The 22,835-nt window shown below is 49.0% G+C and overlaps 1 protein-coding gene across 1 annotated transcript in view; it reads right to left on the minus strand.

Moving 5' to 3' along the window:
- LOC106562167 (protein CBFA2T3) overlaps positions 1-22,835 on the minus strand; it is a 52,829-nt gene that overhangs the window by 14,623 nt on the left and 15,371 nt on the right. Inside the window, exons 2-6 of the mRNA XM_045689071.1 lie at positions 13,182-13,340; positions 9,346-9,492; positions 3,682-3,932; positions 3,377-3,466; positions 1,119-1,300 (exon numbers count right to left, since the gene is read on the minus strand). Coding sequence (XP_045545027.1) covers positions 1,119-1,300; positions 3,377-3,466; positions 3,682-3,932; positions 9,346-9,492; positions 13,182-13,340 — 829 coding nt within the window. The remainder of the gene's footprint in view (positions 1-1,118; positions 1,301-3,376; positions 3,467-3,681; positions 3,933-9,345; positions 9,493-13,181; positions 13,341-22,835) is intronic.

A 22,835-nucleotide genomic window follows, 5' to 3' on the forward strand; every position in this document is an offset into this window, starting at 1 on the left:
TATTACTCAGTCTGTGTGTGTGTGTGTATGGGTAGTTGTCCCCTCTTTGTTTACGTGATGAATCCCCTCTGCAGACTCTCTCCACTCCTGGCAGGCTGTGGGTCGTGGGGTGAGACTGTGAGGGGGGATGTGTCTGTCTCTCTCAGTGCTTTAGCCCGCCACCAATATCTCACAAATCAAAGCAACAGCTGGCCCAGCCCGCCGTGACACTGTAAGCCAGGGTTTGGGAGGCGGAGGTGTGCAGATTACAGAGGGATTGCCCGTTCCTCCACCCTCTCTCTCTCTCTCTCCCCCTCCCTTTCCCCCTCCCTCCCTCCCCGTCACGATAAGCTCAAGCAGGGGTTCAGCAGGATCTGGACACATCCCTGACCTACTGACTAGCTGACTGAAGGAGGACAGGAGAGAAGAAGAGAGGAGAGGAGAAGAGAAGAGAAGAGAGGAGAGGAGAGACGAGATGAGAGGAGAAGAAAAGAAAAGCCAGAGATAAAGGGAGGGAGAGAGAGAGATGGAGAGTTGGAGAGTATTGCTGTGGTTTTGTCTGTCTTAAATTCCAGATGTGTCTCCACCCGCCCCTCCATACGGCCCAGTGTGTGGGGCGGATATGGCAGCAGGCTGCTGTGGGGAGGGCAGGGAAGTGTATAGGACAGTGAGGGCATTGTCTGTGGGTTGGACTGAGGACATCTCCTCATACTGTACTGGGGCCGCTGACACAGAGCCACTGCTGCTGCTGTGGTTATAGCGTGACGTCCACAGCATCTGGACTTATCCTCCTCCTCCTCCTCCCTCTCTCCTCCTCCTCCCCTCGCAGACAGCTGGCACAGCCTGAATCGCCCTCCCTGCCCGAACGGCATCAGGGCTGCCCAGACTTCCGCCTCCCGCACAGAGGATTTATAACCTCCCCCTTGTGGCTTGGCATTTCCAAATACCCAGAAATAATTCAATTATTTGTGTGTGTAAGCCTGTGTGTGTTTTTTTCAGTTGTGTTTCTGCTGTAAGATGGAGGGAGAGGAGTGATAAGTTGTTTTCCTGCTGTGGCATGTGACGTGTCTGCATAGTGTGTGTATTTTGAGTGTGTGTGTGTGTATTTTGAGTGTGTGTGTGTGGTGGTCAGTCAGTACCTGTCGGGGGTCCTCCTCTTGCCATGCTCGTTGATCTCCATCATGATCTCAGAGGAGTCCAGGGGCGAGCTGGCGTTGGCGTCCAGCAGCAGCTGCTCATGCTGGGCCAGATACTGGGCGGGAGTCTGCTTGGCCATCCGCGCACAGTGGAGGAGCTCCCTCTGAAGCAGGGGCAGGTTCGCCTGGGAGAGGAGAGGGAAGGGGGCGAGAAGGGAGGAGGGACAGGAGGAATGAAAGGAGAAGATAGTATAAGTGGAAAAAGGCGAGAGGAGGAGGAGGGTCAAGGTGGGAGGTGGAAGATGAGAGAGAGAGGAGAGACAGGGCATAAAAATAAAATCGTTTTAGAATGAAGAGTTAGAGCATGTGGGAGGGAAAGACAAAGACAGAGAGAGAGAGAGAGAGAGAGAGAGAGATTGAGAGAGAGATTGAGAGAGAAAGTGAGAGCGAGAGCGATTGAGAGAGAAAGAGAGAGGATGAGACAGGGAGGGTGAGATAACACAGACCCACCGCCACACATTCCTCCCCAGCGTCTGTCTCCCTCAGGGGGAGAAAGAGGGGAGAAAGGAGGGGTAAGTGGGTGCTGTCAGAGAGCTCAGTCAGGCCGTCACTTTGACAAAGCACAGCGCTGGCTGCCATGTCACAGATGTGTAACCTCATGGCACACCAGGCCGGCTGGAAAACTGTCCTCTTGACACCAGGCCCTGAGCCATCCTCTGGATGCTGTTAGAGTCACGCCACGCCACTCTCACAATAATAATAATCTCCACTAATGAGACAGCTAGCGCCCACCAGACACTGGCCTATCTATCTATCTATCTATCTATCTATCTATCTATCTATCTATCTATCTATCTATCTATCTATCTATCTATCTATCTATCTATCTATCTATCTATCTATCTATCTATCTATCTATCTATCTATCTATCTATCTATCTATCTATCTATCTATCTATCTATCTATCTATCTATCTATCTATCTATCTATCTATCTATCTATCTATCTATCTATCTATCTCTAGCACACTGTGGGCATGCTGCCTGGTTGCTAGTTAACACCTTCCTATAAAGCAGATACTGTTTGCTTGTTTATCTACACAACAATCTTTCCCTCACTGAGCTAACCAAGATCTCCGTAGTGAATGTATTGTATGTATGTGAATGCATTTGTGTTGGTATGTGGTGTGTGGAATACATTCCATCCACAAGCGTACACGCCACCACCATGTCTGCAATTATAGTTAATAACCAGGCATGGCTCCAGCTTGGCCCACCCCCTGTTGTCCCCCATATGTCCCTCTGCTCTGGGAATAAACAGGAGGGACAGAGATACAGAGAGTGTGGGACAGACAGGAATGTGTGCCCTAGTCACCACCAAGCAGCACGGCCAGCGGCCAGCACCGACACAGACACACACAGGCACGCGCGCACATAGACACGCACGCACAGTGTCAGCATGACTGCCCCTCCCTCCATCAGAACCGTCAGCAGTGTCCCTGAAGGCCTATTCCCTACTGTCACATTTGTTACATGTGTTATGTATTGAACAGCTGGCATTGTGACTTCTGGACCACAGCAGAGTAATGTGTTATTCATAATGACAGTCGTTCGGAAGGATGGACTTTGTCTCTCTCTCTCTCTCTCTCTCTCTCGCCCGGCTCTCGTCTCCGTGACTGTGGGTTTGACAATGCAGGTAACAGGATCAGGCCGGCTACATCAGCCAGAGTGAAAAGCTCTGCGTGGTAGCCGCCCCCGGGCCGGCTACATCTGTCAGGGAGTCTTATTTACCCTCCCCTCCTTCCCTCCCTCCCTCCCCCCTCCCTCCGCTCCACGCCGCGCCACTCAGGGTAAACACTCGTGTGCCAGTTTTAATGAATCGCAAACGATGGCCATATGGACCAGCAGATCAACCCAGCGCCAGGCAGGCTGCAGCAGACTGGGTTGGAAATCGGCAGGGTCCTACTCCCTTTATCTAGCGAGCTTCAATCAGCCCCACACCCACACACTAATGGAGGAATCACACACGGTTCAGGCACAGAAACCAGGTCGCTTTCTACACTGGCCAGCCAGCCGGAGAATATTCTTTGTTTGTTTGGGTGGGTTTTGTTCTCGAAAGCCCTTCCTTCCATCTCCATATGCTAGCTAATATCAGAAGTGGAAGCTGCTCAAAGGGATATACTGGGAAATAACCTGGGGATTCCTAGGCAGCCTATTGGGAACAGGGAGGGAGTGTCTACGTTGGGTTTTGATGTGCGTACCTTGAGGAATGGAATGACAAAGGGACGCAGCGGGAAGTTGGTCGCCTCCTGGAGTTTGGAGTGGAACTCTTCTATGGTCAGGGTGGAATTCTGTCAAAAACCAGAGGAAGGGAGAGATTGGAACACTTGGAGAAGAAGCTTCACAGTAAAACATAGGAGACAGACAGAGCTGGACATGGAGAGACAGAAAGAGATGTTGGACACAACTAAGTAAGTACTGTAACTCCAGAAAAGTAGGAGAACGAGTGGGAGAGATAGACAGACAAGGGGAGAGGGACAGAGAAGAGGAGAAGAGCTGGACTTACCACCAGGCCCAGCACCAGACTGCGGACTCGCTCTCCGATCTCGGGCGAGATGTCGTTGCCGAACTGCTGCAGCGTGGTGAGGAAGCGCTTGAGCTTGCAGAGCTGGCGGGCGCCGCAGGCCGGCGGCAGCTGCTGATTGGACAGGGAGGCAGTGGACGACATGGCGGGGCCGTTGCTGAAGCCGTTGGGTGTAGAGGGCGCCCCGTTGAGCGACGTGGGCGAGTGACTCGAGTGACTGCTCCCGTTCAGCACTGCAGGGAGAGAGAGGGAGAGAGGCCATCCGTCAGTACCAGGCTGTTGTCCTCCTCCACCCTCCACCTGTCCCTCTACCTCCTCCTCCCGGACGCCGTGCTCTTTGAGGGTGCTGGAGGACAGGGTCGAGGAGGGTGGTGAAGGCACATGCATCCTTAAGGTTGAGGCGGAGAGCTCCAGGGCACACACTAAGGCTGAGGCCAGGAAACACACTAAGGCTGAGGACAGGGAACACACTAAGGCTGAGGCCAGGGAACACACTAAGGCTGAGGCCAGGGAACACACTAAGGCTGAGGCCAGGACACACACTAAGGCTGAGGCCAGGGCACACACTAAGGCTGGGTCCAGGAAATGCACTAAGGCTGAGGCCACAGAACACACTAAGGCTGGGGCCAGGAAACACACTATGGCTGGGGCCAGGGCACACACTAAGTCTGGGGCCAGGAAATGCACTAAGGCTGAGGCCAGGGAAAGCACTAAGGCTGAGGCCAGGAAACACACTAAGGCTGGGGCCAGGAAACACACTAAGGCTGAGGCCAGGAAACACACTAAGGCTGGGGCCAGGGCACACACTAAGGCTGGGGCCAGGGAACACACTAAGGCTGAGGCCAGGAAACACACTAAGGCTGGGGCCAGGGCACACACTAAGGCTGGGGCCAGGGAACACACTAAGGCTGAGGCCAGGGAACACACTAAGGCTGAGGCCAGGGAACACACTAAGGCTGGGGCCAGGGCACACACTAAGGCTGGGGCCAGGGAACACACTAAGGCTGAGGCCAGGGAACGCACTAAGGCTGAGGCCAGGGAACACACTAAGGCTGGGGCCAGGGAACACACTAAGGCTGGGGCCAGGAAATGCACTAAGGCTGAGGCCAGGGAACGCACTAAGGCTGGGTAAAAACACTGTTGGCTGCTAACCCTTACTCTGCTGCTCGGCTCTGCCACGGCTCACACCAGTTTGAGTGAAGGCTCCGTGTGCAGTAACTTCAGCTGCCTTTCACAAGTGGGACCGTTTGACCCCCCCTCTCTCTCCCACTGCCCCTCCTCCCCTTCGCCAGTCTGTTTCTAACTTTCGCTCACCCACTCACTCAGTAGGACACAACTATATGAGGAACGCGTTAAAGAGGTGCCAAAAATAGGCCTGTGTTAGTTTATTCCAATAGCAGGTGTGTTGCTAAATCAGTCCTTGCACATGTCCACCAGCTGAAAGTAGATTTGCAGCATTCAGGTTCAGGGCACCCCCACCCCGCCTCCCCACCCTGCCTGGCTGCCACACTCCTACTCCACACCCCTCCACTACTCCCTCCGTTCCACCTTTCCCCTGCTTCATGTACTGAATGGTACATTACCCAATATTGGTGGGATATTCTTACACTCCATCCTCTGTCTTCAGTGACTGTCACAACAAGATGTCTGTCTCAATCAGAATGAAATCATATTCAATTCACTCATTTGGATCTCATCATTTAGTGTAGTGTTCCGTTTCTTCTGATATGGGTTGTTTTTACACTATACAGTGAGGGAAAAAAGTATTTGATCCCCTGCTGATTTTGTACATTTGCCCACTGACAAAGAAATGATCAGTCTATAATTTTAATGGTAGGTTTATTTCAACAGTGAGAGACAGAATAACAACAAAAAAATCCAGAAAAACGCATGTCAAAAATGTTATAAAATGATTTGCATTTTAATGAGGGAAATAAGTATTTCACCCCTCTGCAAAACATTACTACGTTTTTAAAATGCAAATCAATTTATAACATTTTTGACATGCGTTTTTCTGGATATTTTTGTTGTTATTCTGTCTCTCACTGTTCAAATAAACCTACCATTAAAATTATAGACTGATCATTTCTTTGTCAGTGGGAAAATGTACAAAATCAGCAGGGGATCAAATACTTTTTTCCCTCACTGTATAATGTATAGAAATCCGATGTTTTTATGTTTTGTTTATTCTTAGTCTTGGGTGTATGTGGCTGAATTATTGAGCTATTAAAGGATGCATGCATGTGCGAGTGAGTTTAATATGATATGTTATAAGCTTGGTGGGCAGTATACCGTATTTACTGTATATCAGGGTATTTTGATATATTGAAACTATTTATTTGAGGTTTTTCAATACACTTTAATATTTATAGCTACTTTTTAAGTCAATACCTTTAGTTAACTTGTGCAATACGTTAGGGGATAAAGCAGATCGCATTCTTCATTTCACCTGTCACATTATTTTACATTATGAAGCATACTGTAGTTCCCCAGAACAGTGGAGCCAGTCACGTTTGTTTGAAATAGCACAATGGGAGAAAGCAGGAGCAGTTGAGTCCAGCTGTGTCTTGACAGGGGTCACGTTTTATATTGAAAGTCAACAGTGTTATTTTGCTTCAATAGAGTGATCAGGGATGTGCAACTATAGTTTTTCCTTGACAGAAAATACATTAGTGCAGCACATTCAGAAAATAGCTTCATTTTCATCAGATGATAACAGAAATGCAACGCTACTGTTAGCTAGCTACACAAGTTAATGAGCTTCCAATGAAAAAATAAGCTGCATGGCCATCATCATATTTCTAAATGTTTATCATAGAAAAAAATACAGCCAGCTATATTTCTTAATGTTTTGTTTGAATTTAATCTTGCATTTTACCAGAGAAAAGTAGGCTACACTGAGAAAAGTACAGGAGAAAAGGTAGCTACACATCAGTTAGAGTGCTGTCTGTTGATAGAATGCCCATTCCTGAATTCTCATCTGAGGGGAGAAGTGCAACTGAAGTATGAAATTAGTCTGATGCCGAGAAGAAATTACAATAAGAAGCATTTTACATCTGCGTTTACAAAACACAGCAAGATATTTCTGAAGCGTTTTATCTTTCTTTCCTGAGTGCAAAACGCAGAATTTTGCATTAACTCGACCCCTAAGTTTAACTTGCAAGTTAATGTAAGTAAGTGGCTGAACTAATAAGATGACGGGGCACCATATTGTGTTAGCTTTCTACCATGTTTGAGAAGTCAAAGCTCTTTGGATGAGTTACCTGTACAGCTTACACGATCTTGATTTCCTTGCTTTTTTTCTCCTCACATTTCTCGGCCTGTCTTCTCCTCTCCCCTTTTCTCTGAGCAGAGCAGGCATGCCTGTTTCCCTAGCAACTCCAGACTCCACACAGACACAAGTGTAGCCTACACATGCTGCTCCAGAGCCAGGGCTGTTCTTCCTTAAGACAAGCATGCGTCTGGAACTTTGCTCATTTGGACAATGTCTCTCGTTCATATTCGCTTGTAAATGTCCAAACTCACCAAAAATGACATTTGGTATGGCCTACCTATATATGTATACATTTCTTAGCAGGATTGCCTGTCTCTGCAATTAGTTTATTTTAGTTTTGTGCTCCATCGAAATTCGCTCGAAATTCGCTAATATTTGTGCAAATTTTGTGCTAATTTTGTTAGCATTCTGGTAATAGATGCCCAATGGCCTTTATTTGTATTTTTTTTTTTGGAGCCACCTTGTGTACTAAGCCAGTAATACCGTATGAGAGAAGGACAGTATGACCGTATATCCCGGTATGAGAGAAGGGCGGATATGAGAGAAGGACAGTATGACTGTATATCCCGGTATGAGAGAAGGACAGTATGACTGTATATCCCGGTATGAGAGAAGGACAGTATGACTGTATATCCCGGTATGAGAGAAGGACAGTATGACCATATATCCTGGTATGAGAGAAAGGCGGATATGAGAGAAGGACAGTATGACCGTATATCCCGGTATGAGAGAAGGGCGGATATGAGAGAAGGACAGTATGACTGTATATCCCGGTATGAGAGAAGGACAGTATGACCGTATATCCCGGTATGAGAGAAGGACAGTATGACTGTATATCCCGGTGTGAGAGAAGGACAGTATGACCATATATCCTGGTATGAGAGAAAGGCGGATATGAGAGAAGCACAGTATGACTGTATATCCCGGTATGAGAGAAGGACAGTATGACTGTATATCCCGGTGTGAGAGAAGGACAGTATGACCATATATCCTGGTATGAGAGAAAGGTGGATATGAGAGAAGGACAGTATGACCGTATATCCCGGTGTGAGAGAAGGACAGTATGACTGTATATCCCGGTGTGAGAGAAGGACAGTATGACCATATATCCTGGTATGAGAGAAGGGCGGATATGAGAGAAGGACAGTATGACCGTATATCCCGGTATGAGAGAAGGACAGTATGACTGTATATCCTGGTATGAGAGAAGGACAGTATGACCGTATATCCCGGTATGAGAGAAGGACAGTATGACCATATATCCTGGTATGAGAGAAGGACAGTATGACTGTATATCCCGGTATGAGAGAAGGACAGTATGACTGTATATCCCGGTGTGAGAGAAGGACAGTATGACCGTATATCCTGGTATGAGAGAAGGGCGGATATGAGAGAAGGATGGTATGACGATCTGGATACCACCCTTCCCTAATATGTTTGAAAACATTTCAATCTACAGGGTGTTTAATTTCTCCCCCAGTTTGTCGGAGTGCATATGGCAGTATGCCAACAGTGTGTGTTAGATGCTAGTGTGTGTATGTATGTTCTGTATGCGGTTCCTCTCATTTCTACCCTTGACTCTAATCTCTCCATTGGAGCCTGGCCGGTCGGCACACATGTGGGCTAACCATGTGACCCGCCACTTGTGTTCTGGTTTTAGAGGGGAGAGCGAGCTACACTGGTGACCGCCACAACAGGTGAAACAACATGGCCTGTCATTGCTATATAGGGAAGAAAGTGGTCTGTAGCCCGGCGAGCCCAGCAATGCCCCCTGTATCACTACAGCCGGTAAACAAGCCCCCCCCACACACACAGAGACAGTGCCACAGCCATTCTCACACACTCCAAGACACTTGATCCACCAGGGAATTCTACACACACAAGTGACTGAAGTCTTGTCTTCATCATGTTGAAGCTACAGTATCATCAGAAACACACAGCCAGGCCTATGGAGCCCAACAGCAGCCTGTAGCAGCCTGTTTCCCCTGAAGCCCAGGCAGGTTCCCTTCCTAACAGCCTAACAGCCGCAGAGGTAGAGCCGTGCCAATGACAGAGAAGAGCTGATGCAGCACTCCTACCAGCTCACTATTCTGTTCACATCCTGCCCGGCCCAATGCTGCACAAAACACCTTCAAGATAGATACATAGTACTACCTCAGGGAATTTACAAGGTTCTTTATAAAGTTAGAAAGAGGATTCAGGCATTCAAGGGAGAACACAGACATGGTAGCAATACAGAATAGTATTTTATGCCAGGTAAGATATGATAAGTATTTTTTGCATTTTTTTTTAAATTGAAAGATAGCATGCATACATGATTTAGAGTGCAAACAGAGAAATAAAGAATTTAAAAAATGCCTTACTTGACCTACTGGTGGTGGGTGTGAATGAAGCGTTGCGATTGGGTGCCTGGCTGACGGCCGGGGGTGGAGGTGGCATTGTGGGCGGAGTCAACCTGGGCTGGGTTTTGACATCAGCGGGTGAATCGGGCATCGTTCCAACCTTCTGTTCTGTGCTACCTGCAGGAGAGAGAGAAAGAAAGAGGGAGAGAGAGAGAGAGAGAGAGAGAGAGAAAGAGAGAGACGGTTACAAAGAGACAAACAAGAAGACACATCAGACACCAACAGTATATCTGCCCCCAGACACAAACATCCAGGTACAGAATGCACACGATAAAAATCAGACCCAAACAAGCTATTTACTTCTCCGAAAAAATTCTTAATAGCTAGTTGTATTTATTGATCAGTGTTGCTTCCATTATCTGACACCCACTCATGACCCACTGATTTGATATGAGAGAGAATGTATTGATGGCCTGGCTGTGAGGTCTTGTTTCTGCTGCAGAGACTCTGTGAACGGTGTTGTACTACAGCAGAGAGACAGAGAGATAGAGATATGGGGGCTTGGAACAACATGCAAAATATTACAGCTCTTGGAGACATAAAGTAACACCTGCTGGTCCGCTCAGCTGCTGCTGACGGGACCCCCCCCCCACCCCCACACCAACGCCCCCCGTCGTACTGACATCCCTATCAGTGTCCTCCACTCCCCCTTCCCACCCCTCAGCCCCAGTCCCACTGACACTCCCCGCCTGTCCCCTCTCGTCCCCCATATGGACAGGCGCGTGACAGTCAGTGACAAGTGCAGCTGGATCTGCCGCTGTCCATCACAGAGACACTTCTACGAGGCTGGAACAAGGCCCCCAGCCGGGACCAAACAAGGCAAGGCAATGCTGCTCCAGTCGGGGACAGGAGGGACGGGACAGCCTGGAGCGGTCAGGTGGCATCGCCTTTTCCAGGAGATAGGACAAGGGCTGCTATTCCTCTGCCGTGCCCTGCCACCTTGCACATACACAGGGACACACTGGCTTTTCACTGCCCAGTCCCCACACTGGCTTGTCACTGCCCAGTCCCCACACTGGCTTGTCACTGCCGAGTCCCCACACTGGCTTGTCACTGCCCAGTCCCCACACTGGCTTTTCACTGCCGAGTCCCCACACTGGCTTGTCACTGCCCAGTCCCCACACTGGCTTGTCACTGCCCAGTCCCCACACTGGCTTTTCACTGCCCAGTCCCCACACTGGCTTGTCACTGCCCAGTCCCCACACTGGCTTTTCACTGCCCAGTCCCCACACTGGCTTGTCACTGCCCAGTCCCCACACTGGCTTTTCACTGCCCAGTCCCCACACTGGCTTGTCACTGCCCAGTCCCCACACTGGGTTTTCACTGCCCAGTCCCCACACTGGCTTTTCACTGCCCAGTCCCCACACTGGCTTGTCACTGCCCAGTCCCCACACTGGCTTGTCACTGCCGAGTCCCCACACTGGCTTGTCACTGCCCAGTCCCCACACTGGCTTGTCACTGCCGAGTCCCCACACTGGCTTGTCACTGCCGAGTCCCCACACTGGCTTGTCACTGCCGAGTCCCCACACTGGCATTCTTTCTGCCTCCTACTACGACCACAACAACTCTTGTAGTTTCTTACGCAAAGCTGCAGAGAGGGCTGTAAATGTCGGTTTCTTTTTGATGTATTAAAAGGTCTATCGATTGCAATCTCAAATACATTGTTTACACATGATCACATACTTTTTCATTCAAAATAATATTTGTTCTTTGAAATAATGTGGATAAAATGTAATAATCTTTCTAATATCTTTTCCAGGGGCCATGCATACACATTATCCAGTGAGCGTGATCAGCCCTGGCTCAGTGTTGGAGTACTCAGTATTAAATGCTCCATGGTAAACACTGAGTGTAACAGGGGAAGCAGCAGCCGTCAGAGGGATGTGGGTGGAATGGGATCCTTCTGCTACAAAAACATGAGCTGCCGAGTGTGATGGCTTTCACAGCCACGGAAAAGATAGCTTTACAGTGTGTGAGACCATGTGTGTGTGTACCCACCGTGCTTATATATGTGTATACCCTGCGAGTCCTGGACCCAGTATCTGCATTAGACCAGTACAGAGGCATGTGCCGAGGAGAAAGGTTTAAGCCAGGCGTCTCTATCAGCTGTCTCGGAGTTCACTCCACTGTTAACTCCACTCGGACAGCAGGATCATGTCGGCCACGCAGGGAGCAGCGAGCCTCATAGACCTACAGGCACCCCACTAGCATGTAGCTCTAGTACTCCTGACCATGTTTGGAACAGACATCCACCCCAACCCACCCGCTAAGCTGCAGCCGCTGCCGCCTCCACTGTCAAGTGCAAAAATAACCAAACACATCGGGTCACTGCCAAACAAGCAACAGGAGGATAATTAGGTCTTGACCTCCAGGGAGAGCAGCTGCAGGATGGTGGAGGGTGCAGGAGGGTGCCGCGGTCCTCAGGGTTAAAGTGTTTCTGGGGTGGCAGGGAGAAGTCACCTCTGCAGCCAGGACGGACAGGCGCAGCTCCTTACTGCTCTTCTCTCTCAGACTACTAAACTCAGATCCTCTGCTGCTGACTATGAAAATAATATGCAGAGTACACTGTGTTCCAGAGCAATGGTTTATGAATGGAACCCTTCCACAGTATTCCTGCCACAGTTAACATTCTCTTAAACTCTTCTCTTCTCTAGGCTATTTCCATATGTGCATGTAGAACTCCCAAAAAGCTCGGCTCTGATTTTCAAGAGTGTTATTCGAGATTCTAGAAGTTACAACGGCCGTTGAAAATCTGACTGTGGTCCTCTCAAACACAAGGGGCGCTCGCCAGGACAACACTTCGATCCCCTAAACACAAGGTGTCTGATTTTGGCCATATAGTATTGAAGCCCTGCTAGGGCTGGGCGATATGGCCAAAATATTATACCACGGTATTTTTTGTTTTGGAGATCATTCCCACAGTGCCACGCAGGGCTGCACGATATGGGCAAATAATGTAGGATTTATTTTTAACCAAATGTTGCAATTGCGATTTGACTTGCGAATTAGAGCAGAAAAATTGGAATCATGGAAATATAAAGACTATTCTAATTCAATAGTTAGAATATAATAGTGGGCACTTTGAATACAGTGTTGTTTGAGATGATAACGAATTAAAATGCCAGGGAGGAGTTATTGTGACACGGTAGAAACGAGTGTTGATAAGTGTTTCCTAGGGGACCCTATAAGCTTTGGCTACATTGCATGTTTTCTCTTAGCTACTTCATGTAGCCAACATATTCTTGCTTTGCATATTTCTCTGCTTTAGAAGATACTACTGCACAAACAACATGCTGATTTAGGTCTACACCATCACTGGTACTATCAGGCTGTATTAGCTAGCTACGTTTGCTCTTACTCAGTACATTTATTAGCTAGCTAGCTATTAGCTTTAGCGGCTAACAATTAGCGTCTCACAAGATTTAGGGCAACTTGCTAAGAAAATACAAACTAGCTGTTTGCTGATGTAAGAAACACAAACTAATAGTGTCACTATAGAACGCTAGTGGATTTATGTTAAGAAGCAAAGTGAAAACAGCATTGTTGTCATCAACATTGTTGTTGCATGTGCTACATTAACCATGCAGACTGAACCAAGTTTCTCGTGGTTGAGGAACGTCAAATGCGCTCCTTGAGTGACAGGTGGGGTGGCCAGGTCTGTGTGGAAAATGGCCCCCGAGAGAAAGAGCAGAGAGATGACTCAAGTAGCGAAGTCAACTATACAAATTGACATTACACATGGCGTATCACATTTAACAAACCAAACATTCAAATACCGGTATAGAAGGTAAAGTAAAAACCCAAACCAGTCCCTGCATCAATACTGGTATATTGAGCTGGTGGCTCCTGCCTGTAGGACTGCAATGTCCCCGCTCCCAGCCATGGACAAATGTAGACAGGTACCCTGCCTGGCCCTGTGCTGCACGGCTGGGCTGCTCTCCTCTCTGGTCTGCCTGGGTGTCTGTCTGTCAGAGAGAAGAGGAGGCAGGCAGGGCAGGGCTCGTCCATCAGTCACCACACTCAACAAACAGTATTCCTGTTCAGGAGCTATTGTAGCTATACTGACTGACTTCAACGACAACAAAACAACTAAAGAGGACCGCACTCTTTAAGGCCTGGGTTCTTGTCACTTTTTTGCTTTAAAAAAACGTGGACAGACTCTGACGATCACTGATTGGTCATTTCACTTGAATCCCATAATGTACACGCACTCTATTTCCATGACGACTGAACAATCTTGACCTGCCCTCTGACTGTGATTTGATTGACACAGTGACCATTTTGACAGAAAGCATGCCTTAATCAGGGCTGTTAATTTACTCCTTGGGGAGAGTTCCTTCACATGGCAACTGCTGCTAGGGCTCCCGAGGGGTTCTGGGAGTGACCACGGCCTGGCTGGGAGGGCCGAGACTCCTGGGGCGAGGGAGAGAGAGAGGGAGGAGTCCTGCCCTCCTGGCCTGTCTGCAACTGCTGTGGGATTACTCACAGCTGTTTAATCTGACCAGCTAAAGGACGCACACACACACACACACACACACACAACTCTGGATTTCATTTTTAATACATTAGAATGTCTGCTCTGTCCGAACCCCCCCATCTGTGGCCATCTGTGCTCCCATTGTGCTGAAGGACAGGAAGACTCGCGCCAAGGGAGAAACAGAGAGGGAAAGACAGAGGGAGATGGAGAGACTAGTAAGAGAGAGAGAGAGAGAAACAGAGTTGATGGTCCACACCTCAACAGACTTCCTGGGTAGAGCTGTCAATCCCCCAGCATGTCCATCTGACCACAGTGTGTGTCCTGTTGCTTTCACTGTGTTTCCTCTGTCTAATTAAGGAACCATGGCATCAGAACACAACAGTGGATCCTGTTCAGGGAGTAGTACAGGACGTTCTGATCCTTCCTCTTCTTCCTTCCACGCAACGTTTCATCGCCCACTCAAAGTGGATCTACACAGTAATCAATACAGAAAATAGATTTTACCCAGGATACAATGCTGCTTCATAGACTCCCTGAGGATTTGGGAGCCCGACGCCGTCTCTGGCTTTAGCTGCAGCCCACAGTGTGCAGTCAAAAGCTTTTGCTGATTACACTGCTGTCAGTCTCTCCTGTACACAGCTGTATGTTTCCCGTAATCACGCCTAAAAATGGCTTTCAGGGAAGGAACGGTCAGTCAGCAATCTGTGTTCTAAAAAGGGTTTCAGTTCAGTCCTATTGTGCTACAAACAAGATGAAAAACTATTCAGTGCGAGATCACACTCCAGTTTGTCATTCTGGAGCTATTTCTGGGTCTCTCTCTTGATTTCAGGACATACACTTTCACTTAAACCACCAAACACACAAGAAACAATCATGTAATGACAAGCCATTAAGAGGCTGGTTGGCTGCTGGTAGTGTCTCTGTCTTCACATGGCCTATCCTTCACATTAGAACAGAGCTACTGTAACTGTATCTTAGACGCGGACAGACTCTGAGATGGTCTCGAGAGATCTTCTCTTGCACCTCTGTCACTCTCCCTCTATCCAAATGGCCTCCTCTCTGGGACACATACCCCTAAATCTCTCCCTCTGTCTCTAGCACGTTCCCTCTCTCTCTCTCGCTCTCCCTCTCTCTGTAATTCCCCCAGTCTCCAGGAATGCTGTTGTTTTTAATTTCTCCCAGCTGCTCTGGCTCGGTGCCCGCCCGCCTGCCTTCCCACATCTGCTCCCCATCAGGCCGCCGAGTAGTCCACACAAACACAGACCTCACATCAAAACATGGGGATTAGAGCCCTGCGCCTCGGCCCCAGGACCCCGCACCCCTCTCCCTAGCCCCCTCCAGACTCCCTGACTCCCCATCCCCATCGCCCCTCTCCTGACCCAGGGATTGACAGAGACCCTGGGCCTGCATAGCCCCCTTAGCATGGGAGTGGATGGAGGCACCATAATGAATAGACCAGGTCTGGCGGGAGGGAGATGTTGGAGCAGAGGGATAGTGGATTAGATAGTGATCAGACGTGCTGGATGGAGGAGACTGGCATTGATGATGATGTAAAGGTCCTCCTGCCTGGGAGAACTCAGTCAACCTGTCTGAATGGCAGACTCTCTCTCTCCTCTCTCTCACTCTCTCTCTCTCTGTGTCTCTCTCTTTGTCTCTCTATCTCTCTCTCTCTGTGTGTGTTAGAAACCAGACTGGGGATCATCTTGAGCTGATTTAGAGTTCAGAGGCTTTAGGTTCACTAATGACAGGGTGGGAGAGAGAGCCTTGGAGGGAGAACACCCCCAGCTCCCTCCACAGAAATGTACAAGCACGGAACAGGCAGAAACAAACACGTTACCCTGTTACTTGAGAATCACTGCGATACTACACAGACTGGGCTGAACAAATATGTTTAGTGAAAACAAACATTCAGTGGGGAATAAATGTCTGTTTAATAATAGAGAACTGAAAGGCCCAGGGAGAAAATGCATGTGTGTGTGTGTGTTTGTGTGTGTGACCGTGTGTGTGACTGTGACTGTGTGTGTGTATGTGTAGAATGAAAGATAGACAACATAGGGAAAGTTAGACTGAGCGCAGCAGGAGCCTCACAGCGCATACAGTAATAACTCCCAGAATATATGTTAAAACCATTTAGGGTGTGGCGGCAGTGCAGCGGTGACCCATGGGGTGTGTAACGGCTGAGACCCCAGCTGTGTGGAGGAGGAGGAGGAGGAGGGGGTCCTCAGACACTCCATCCATCTGAGGAGGAGGAGAGGAGAGAGGGATGAGGCCAGACACACTGGTTCCTGGGCTGACCTAGTTACCACTGAGTTACTGGGCAGAGGACACGAGCTGACCAGGACAGACCAGGACAAGGTCAGTGTAAAACGGTCTAATACACAGGAGAGATCAGCTCTCTCCTCGTCTGCACCAGTCAGAGACAGCGGATACAGTACTCAGATGTCTGAGACATGAGGCATGGCCAGGGAGAAAGGTAGAACAACATGGAAAACAAGGAACCAATACTGCTACTCCGTACTCTCTACTTCTCTATTTATGTTTAAATAGGACTCTCAGTCTCTGAATTGTTCAGCGCACCAATGAGTATTCCCTCACGTCTTTGTGTTTATTCATTTACTGCCTACATAACTGTTTATTCCTCTACCTCTCTCCATTCCCCCTCTGTTTGCTGTTTCTGGGTAATGTTATTGGCAGTCTGGTGGAAAAGCCAGCTCTTGATTTGAACTGTGAGGGAGAGGGAGACTTCATGGCGATGGTGACGAAAACGCCCTGACGAGGGAACCTGCGTTTCAGAGTCGGCTTCCTTCCCCACCCAACACAACAGCACTTGTGAGACAAGTTTCGGTTCCCTGCTTCTCTGTACTTTAGTGTGCTTGTCATGTGGCGCTGACGGCTGTGATGACTGTTATTGATATAATTGTATTGAAGTCTAGCGGCCATCTGTTCTCTTCAGGGAGGGCGTCGCTCGGCAGTGAAGTGCTTACATGGAGCATATCGCTACTCACAGAAAAAAAAACTCCTTTTCACATTTTCCCAATGGCTGCTAATATAATCCAGATGTTCCATGGAGCTCTGTTTCTCCTCCACCCCCCCTCCCTCTCTCTCTCCTTTTCTTCCCTCCCTCTCTCCTTTTGCTCCCACCCTCCCTCTAGCTCTCTTTTTCCTCCCTTCCTCTCTCCTTCTGCTCCCTTCCTCTCTCCTTCCCCTCCTTCCCTCCATTTCTCCCCAGCCGCTAACCCAGAGCCATTCCTAAATAAAGGAAAGTATTTGTGACATTCTGCCGCGACGGGCCGTGCCAAGAACAACTCCCCGGCCTGGCACATCTGGAGTGTGTTAGGACGGCACTGGGCACTGGCACCGGCCGAGACACAGAGACGAGTGTGCGGCCACTCTGGGGATCTCACACACACACACACACACACACACACACACACACACACACACACACACACACACACACACACACACACACACACACACACACACACACATACCAACAAGAACTAACTGGCCTGTTGTTTGGATCCGTCAACATCCTAATTTGAGCAAAAAATACGGCCTCCGCAGTTTGCACCAAGCTTCTACTCATACCGGCATCACAAGCAAAGGGAAGTAAAGCTGGACTTGCAATCGTATCAGACAAGTCCACAGCTGTGTGCTCACAAGCAGCTAAGCCCTAATTCTCAGGTGGACTTGTTGCTGTGTTGTTTGTATTCTTGCTGCTGCAGTTCTATCAGACCCATTCAGCAGGAGAGCGTGCTCAGAGTACGTGGAGCTGGCTGGCTGGCTAGAGGCTCCAGGCCCACTGTAAAAAGCTCACACCTGAACATCAATAACTGTCATCTCTGCCACCTGGGGACCGCCAGCGCCATGGGCACACAGCCGTCACCAGCACATCTGCCAACGCTGAGAGAGAGGGAGGGAGGGAGGGAGGACACAGAGCAGAACAGAGAAAAACACTAAAACATGGCGGGTAGGGAGAGAAGAGAGAGTGGGGGAAGGTACAGGGATATATGAAGTACACTATAAAGACATAGAAAGAGAGAGAGATGAAGAGAGGCGGAGAGGAAAGGGTTGGGTAGAGGGAGGGGAAGCAAAAAAGAAGACATGGAACAAGAGAGAGAGAGATGCAGGGAGGAGAGAGAGATGCAGGGAGGAGAGAGAGATGCAGGGAGGAGAGGGGGTGCTGGGAGGAGAGGGGGGTGCTGGGAGGAGAGGGGGGTGCTGGGAGGAGAGGGGGGTGCAGGGAGGAGAGGGGGGTGCAGGGAGGAGAGGGGGGTGCAGGGAGGAGAGGGGGGGGTGCAGGGAGGAGAGGGGGGACTTATTTGGCCCAGTTCCTCAGAGCAATTCTCTTCCTTTGCTCCTTCTCACAGAGGCAGCCTCAGCCTCTCTCTCTTTCTCTCTCTGTCTCTCGCTCTCTCTCTCTCTCTCTCTCTCTCTCTCTCCTGCCAGCTGAGGGCTCTGCCTCAGGGTGCAACAACATTTAATTTGAGCTTGAAAAAAGTTGAAATGAAAGTAATTTCTCTCCTCCACCCTCTCTGGACAACAATGAGGTCACAAGACCCCATCAGACCTGACCTCACATGATGTCATTTCTCCCCAAATTGAGTTTATACTTAATACCTTTCCAGAACAACTTAGAATAAAAGTGGTTATTTCTCTTATGATTAAGATTCATGACAATTTGATTAACATTGCCTAACTTTGGCCTATTTAACAGTAACGGTAATGGCCCTGCTTTCCCCTAAACACCCATATTATTCAAATTATGGGGGGAAACCGTGCCAAAAATTACCCTCGATCGGAATCTGTTTATACTGTGTACTTACACAAACAAGCTCCTCTATCAAAACACCTGCAGCTTCACCAAACACCAATTAGCTCATCAGGCTTTTAATTACTCTGTTAATTGCATACAGGCAGCATGAAGGGCGGCTTGGGAATAGGGCGAGGAGCCCTCCTGAGGACCCGCCTTGACAATCCTGACAAAAACAAAGAAGAACTTTGCCAATGACAACATTGACGCTCCGGCTGCTGTTCACAGCCTGGCTGCCTCGTCTTCATCGCCCATCAACCGTCTGCCACAGGGCTGTGTGACATCACTTCCTGTACAGCACTCTAGCATTTCCTGCCTCTCTGACTGAGCCAAACTGGGAGCAGAGAGCGAAGGGAGAGAGAGAGATAGAGAGGGGGAGAGAGAGAGAGAGAGAGAGAGAGGCATGTAGTGAGTGTGTGAGTCCATCTGCGAGCTGTACATCTGGATTAGTTCAGATTGGTCATGGGAAGGGGAAGGGTGAGCAAGCGTGGGAATATTCCTCACATAAGTGTGGGCATGTGGGCCATTGTCTCTGTGGGAGAGTTAGAAAAGAGGTCCATACTGTCCAGTGATCTGTTCTCTGTCTGTCATAGAGCACTAGCACAAACATCAGAGCCATGTCACTGAGAGTACATGGGAAACGTTTGCGTCAGATACAAATATAGATCTGTTTTCCCTGGGCCGTATTTACTTTGTTTGGCTGTTATGAATGATGCATTCAGAGCCGTCACAACGCTCTCTCTCTCTCTCAGCTCCCAGCTCAATCTCTGTGCTAGAGGCTCAAGAGGCTACAGCAGGCAGCAGGAGAGTGTGTTTGGCTGAAGAGGCGTATCCAGGAAACAGTGGCAGGCCCGGACTTCCTGTGTGACAGGTGTGTGATGGGAACGAGGACGGGGGTCTGCCGACAGCTGCCGTCTCTGCTCTCTGTGTGTTTCTCTCTCTCCTCTCTCTCCTCTCTCTCCTCTCTCTCTGGCCAGCTCAGCCCCACGGCCAGCTGCAGCCCAGACCTGCTGTGTTTGCTCTGCCTCTTACGTCATTACTGCTGATTTATGGAGCACAAACTGACTTCAACCTAACCCCCCTGACACACACACCTCCTGACTGACCACACATTGCCTGTCCATCTCCCTCTAACACAGTGTGTGTGTGTGTGTTGTTTTATTTTGGAGCGTTTTTGAATCAGTGGATGTGTGAAGGCCTATTGTCTCGTTCCTCTCGCTCATTCTGTGTCTGTGCACAGTTGACACCTCCTCTCAGTCGGCAATGTTGAGAACTGGAACCGTGTACTTCATTCAGCGTTAAACGTCTGTCCTGTCTGTCACCACTGACACCATCTGCATCCCTGCAACGCCTCCCCCGGTCTGTGACTCCCTATCTCATACTCCTTCACATGCCCCAGGCACATGCACAATAGCTCATGACATTAGCGGGGAGGCAGGCGCATAGCGGGTGATCTGTGTCTCCGCTGTTCTCCATCACCGCCACCCCATAGGTAGCAACCCGCCTGCGTAGGGACTCCAATCAGGGCAGTCATGTGACCAGTTAAACAGAAGCTTTGACATCTTCTCCCCAAATCTCCATTTAGCCCGAAGCCAGCTGCACTGGAAGCTCCTGAAATAAATACCAGTGTTTCCTCTGGGACCAGACTGATGGCTGGAATCCACCGTTCTCCCCCCCCCCCCCAAAAAAAAACCAGTGAGAGGGAGCAGTCATATAGATGGCCCTATAATTGACAGGGTAATAGTGTTTGCTAATAGGCTAATTAAAGTAGCCTGCTGCCATTCACACAGTGGTTATACAGGCCTAGCCCCTAGCTCACCGTCATGTATAGACAGAGAATCCACACAGACGTGATCCTCCTGCCTGTGTATCTTCTAGTCTACGGCAACTGCAGGGTTAACTCCTGTCTGTGTCTGTCCAGGTTTCCCTCACCACTGTCTCCTCTGCTCCTTCAGAACGCTGGCCCTCTGCTCTGGGGAAAGTGTCCTCATATGTCTTTGTTTATCCCCCCGTCTCTCTGGCTCTCTCTCCAACTTGTAAATGTCTTCCTCACTTCCGCTCTCGCTGTGTTATTCTCCCCCCCCTTCTGCCCATCTGCCTCCTTCGTTCACAGGCATTACCACCTTGTCGTCTGTACTCTCTCCGGATACTTCAGAGACTGCTGGAGAACTTTAGCACCCCCCCCAAATCAAAGTCCCCCTACAGGGATTCAGCCCTAAAGTTTCCCTGGGAAGATAGGCCCTCCTCAAAGCACTTTTGGGTTTTTTTCTCCAAAAATTATGACATCAATGAAATCTCTCCCCTCTTTCCACTTTTCATACTAAATCCCTGATCTGTGTGGCAACAGTATAGTTACAGTTTAGGAACAATGCAGTACCTCACATCCTTAGTAGAGGATGTGAGGGTGTGAGTTAGGGAGGCTGGGCGAGAGATTAAGGTCTGTATAAGTAAACGGGAACACAAGGGCACTCGGCTCAAACCCACTTGAAGAGTGACGGAACCATCTGTGGCAAAGCTTCTGTTTCCACGAGATAACAGCTTTCTAATTTCACAAATATGTGGAGAGGCCATACCCCCCTGATCGTCTGGCTTGCCTTGCTTCCCCAATCCTAGCCTGAGCCCACATCCCCCATCAGCCCCCTTCCAGACGCCTTTTAAGTCATTGTGGAGAGGAGTGTGTGTGAACACTTAATAACTTTAACTCTATCTCCAGTCAGCGTTCCTCTCTCTCTCTCTCTCTCTCTCTGTGTGATACGGGGCTGGCTGAGGGCGAGGCGGGAGAAAAGGGAGGAACTTATTATATCCGAGTGAGGAGCAGCGATATGAACTTCCCCGCTGTACGTTTGATTAAAAATTGCTCAGTGCTACAGTAGATTATTCCAGCGTGTTTCCTGTGTCTGTCTCTAATCTGCATATCCCATGGGAAGTTGGGAAGAGGGAGGGAGGGAGGGCAATTGGTTAACATGAAGTGTCTCTCTCTCTCTCTCTCTCTCTCTGTGTCATGAGTGTTTTGGCTATAGCTGTCACCAGTTCACAGGCTCAGTTCTCATAATGAAGTCAGTGTCAGTGACACAATGCATCTGTGTTCACAGACCACACCCCTTGGTTATTCAATGTCACAAAAGATAATATTGTGTCTGAGGTGCAAGGATTAAATCGATGGGTTGTTAATGTGTTCTCTATTTTTACTAATGTTGTTGAGAGCTAATTTCATAGAAAACACAACAATAATCATTTTTGATTGATTCCTCTTTAAAACAGGAAAGCTCAGCTCTGACACCTGAGACTAGCAAAACAATTAGAGGGCAATTTACTGTAAGCATTTATCCTGCGGAGACATGACAAGTTAAAACAATACGGGTAAGATTAGATTTATATCTTCTCTCAAAGTAAAACAATTCTTAGCAAATGTGATGTGGGTCTTGTAACGCTGCACTCCGTACCATGGGAAATAAGAGGGGCCACTTTTCTGGGTAATAATAACACTAAGGAAATGCATGCACAGAAGATCTTGTTTTGAATGAAAGTACAGTATAGTACAGTATATGTTTGTTCTGTAAGAAGTGAGAGTGTGTATCCGTGTGGGCGCTGTGTGTGTGTGTGTGTGTGTGTGTGTGTGTGTGTGTGTGTGTGTGTGTGTGTGTGTGTGTGTGTGTGTGTGTGTATATATATTTGTGTGTGTGTGTGTGTCCATAGTGTGTGTATAGTGTGTGTGCATGTGGTTTAGACGTAACTCTCCGCTCCCACACTGCGGTGCCAATGTGTTCCTCATTACTCCAGATGTTTGGGAGCTGGACAGCTCCTCTGCTCTCTGGCATTCTGATTCTCCCCTGAGAGGGGGCCATGTCACAGTAATGTCAAACACATGTGGAGCACACTGGGGCTCCCAACGCCAAAGTCTTTCCCACTGTTTGGACGGATAAACAGGGAGGGAACCATAGCGATCGACCGCTAGTCTGCCTGTGCCTGAACCCATCACTATGGGCTCACTGGCAACAGACAGCATGGGTTCCCAAGGCTGGAGTCTGCCCCCTTCAATGGGCTGGAGCCTGCCCCCTTCAATGGGCTGGAGTCTGCCCCCTTCAATGGGCTGGAGCCTGCCCCCTTCAATGGGCTGGAGCCTGCCCCCTTCAATGGGCTGGAGCCTGCCCCCTTCAATGGGCTGGA

This window comes from Salmo salar, chromosome ssa11 (genome assembly GCF_905237065.1).
Source record: "Salmo salar chromosome ssa11, Ssal_v3.1, whole genome shotgun sequence".
Classification (NCBI taxonomy): domain Eukaryota; kingdom Metazoa; phylum Chordata; class Actinopteri; order Salmoniformes; family Salmonidae; genus Salmo; species Salmo salar.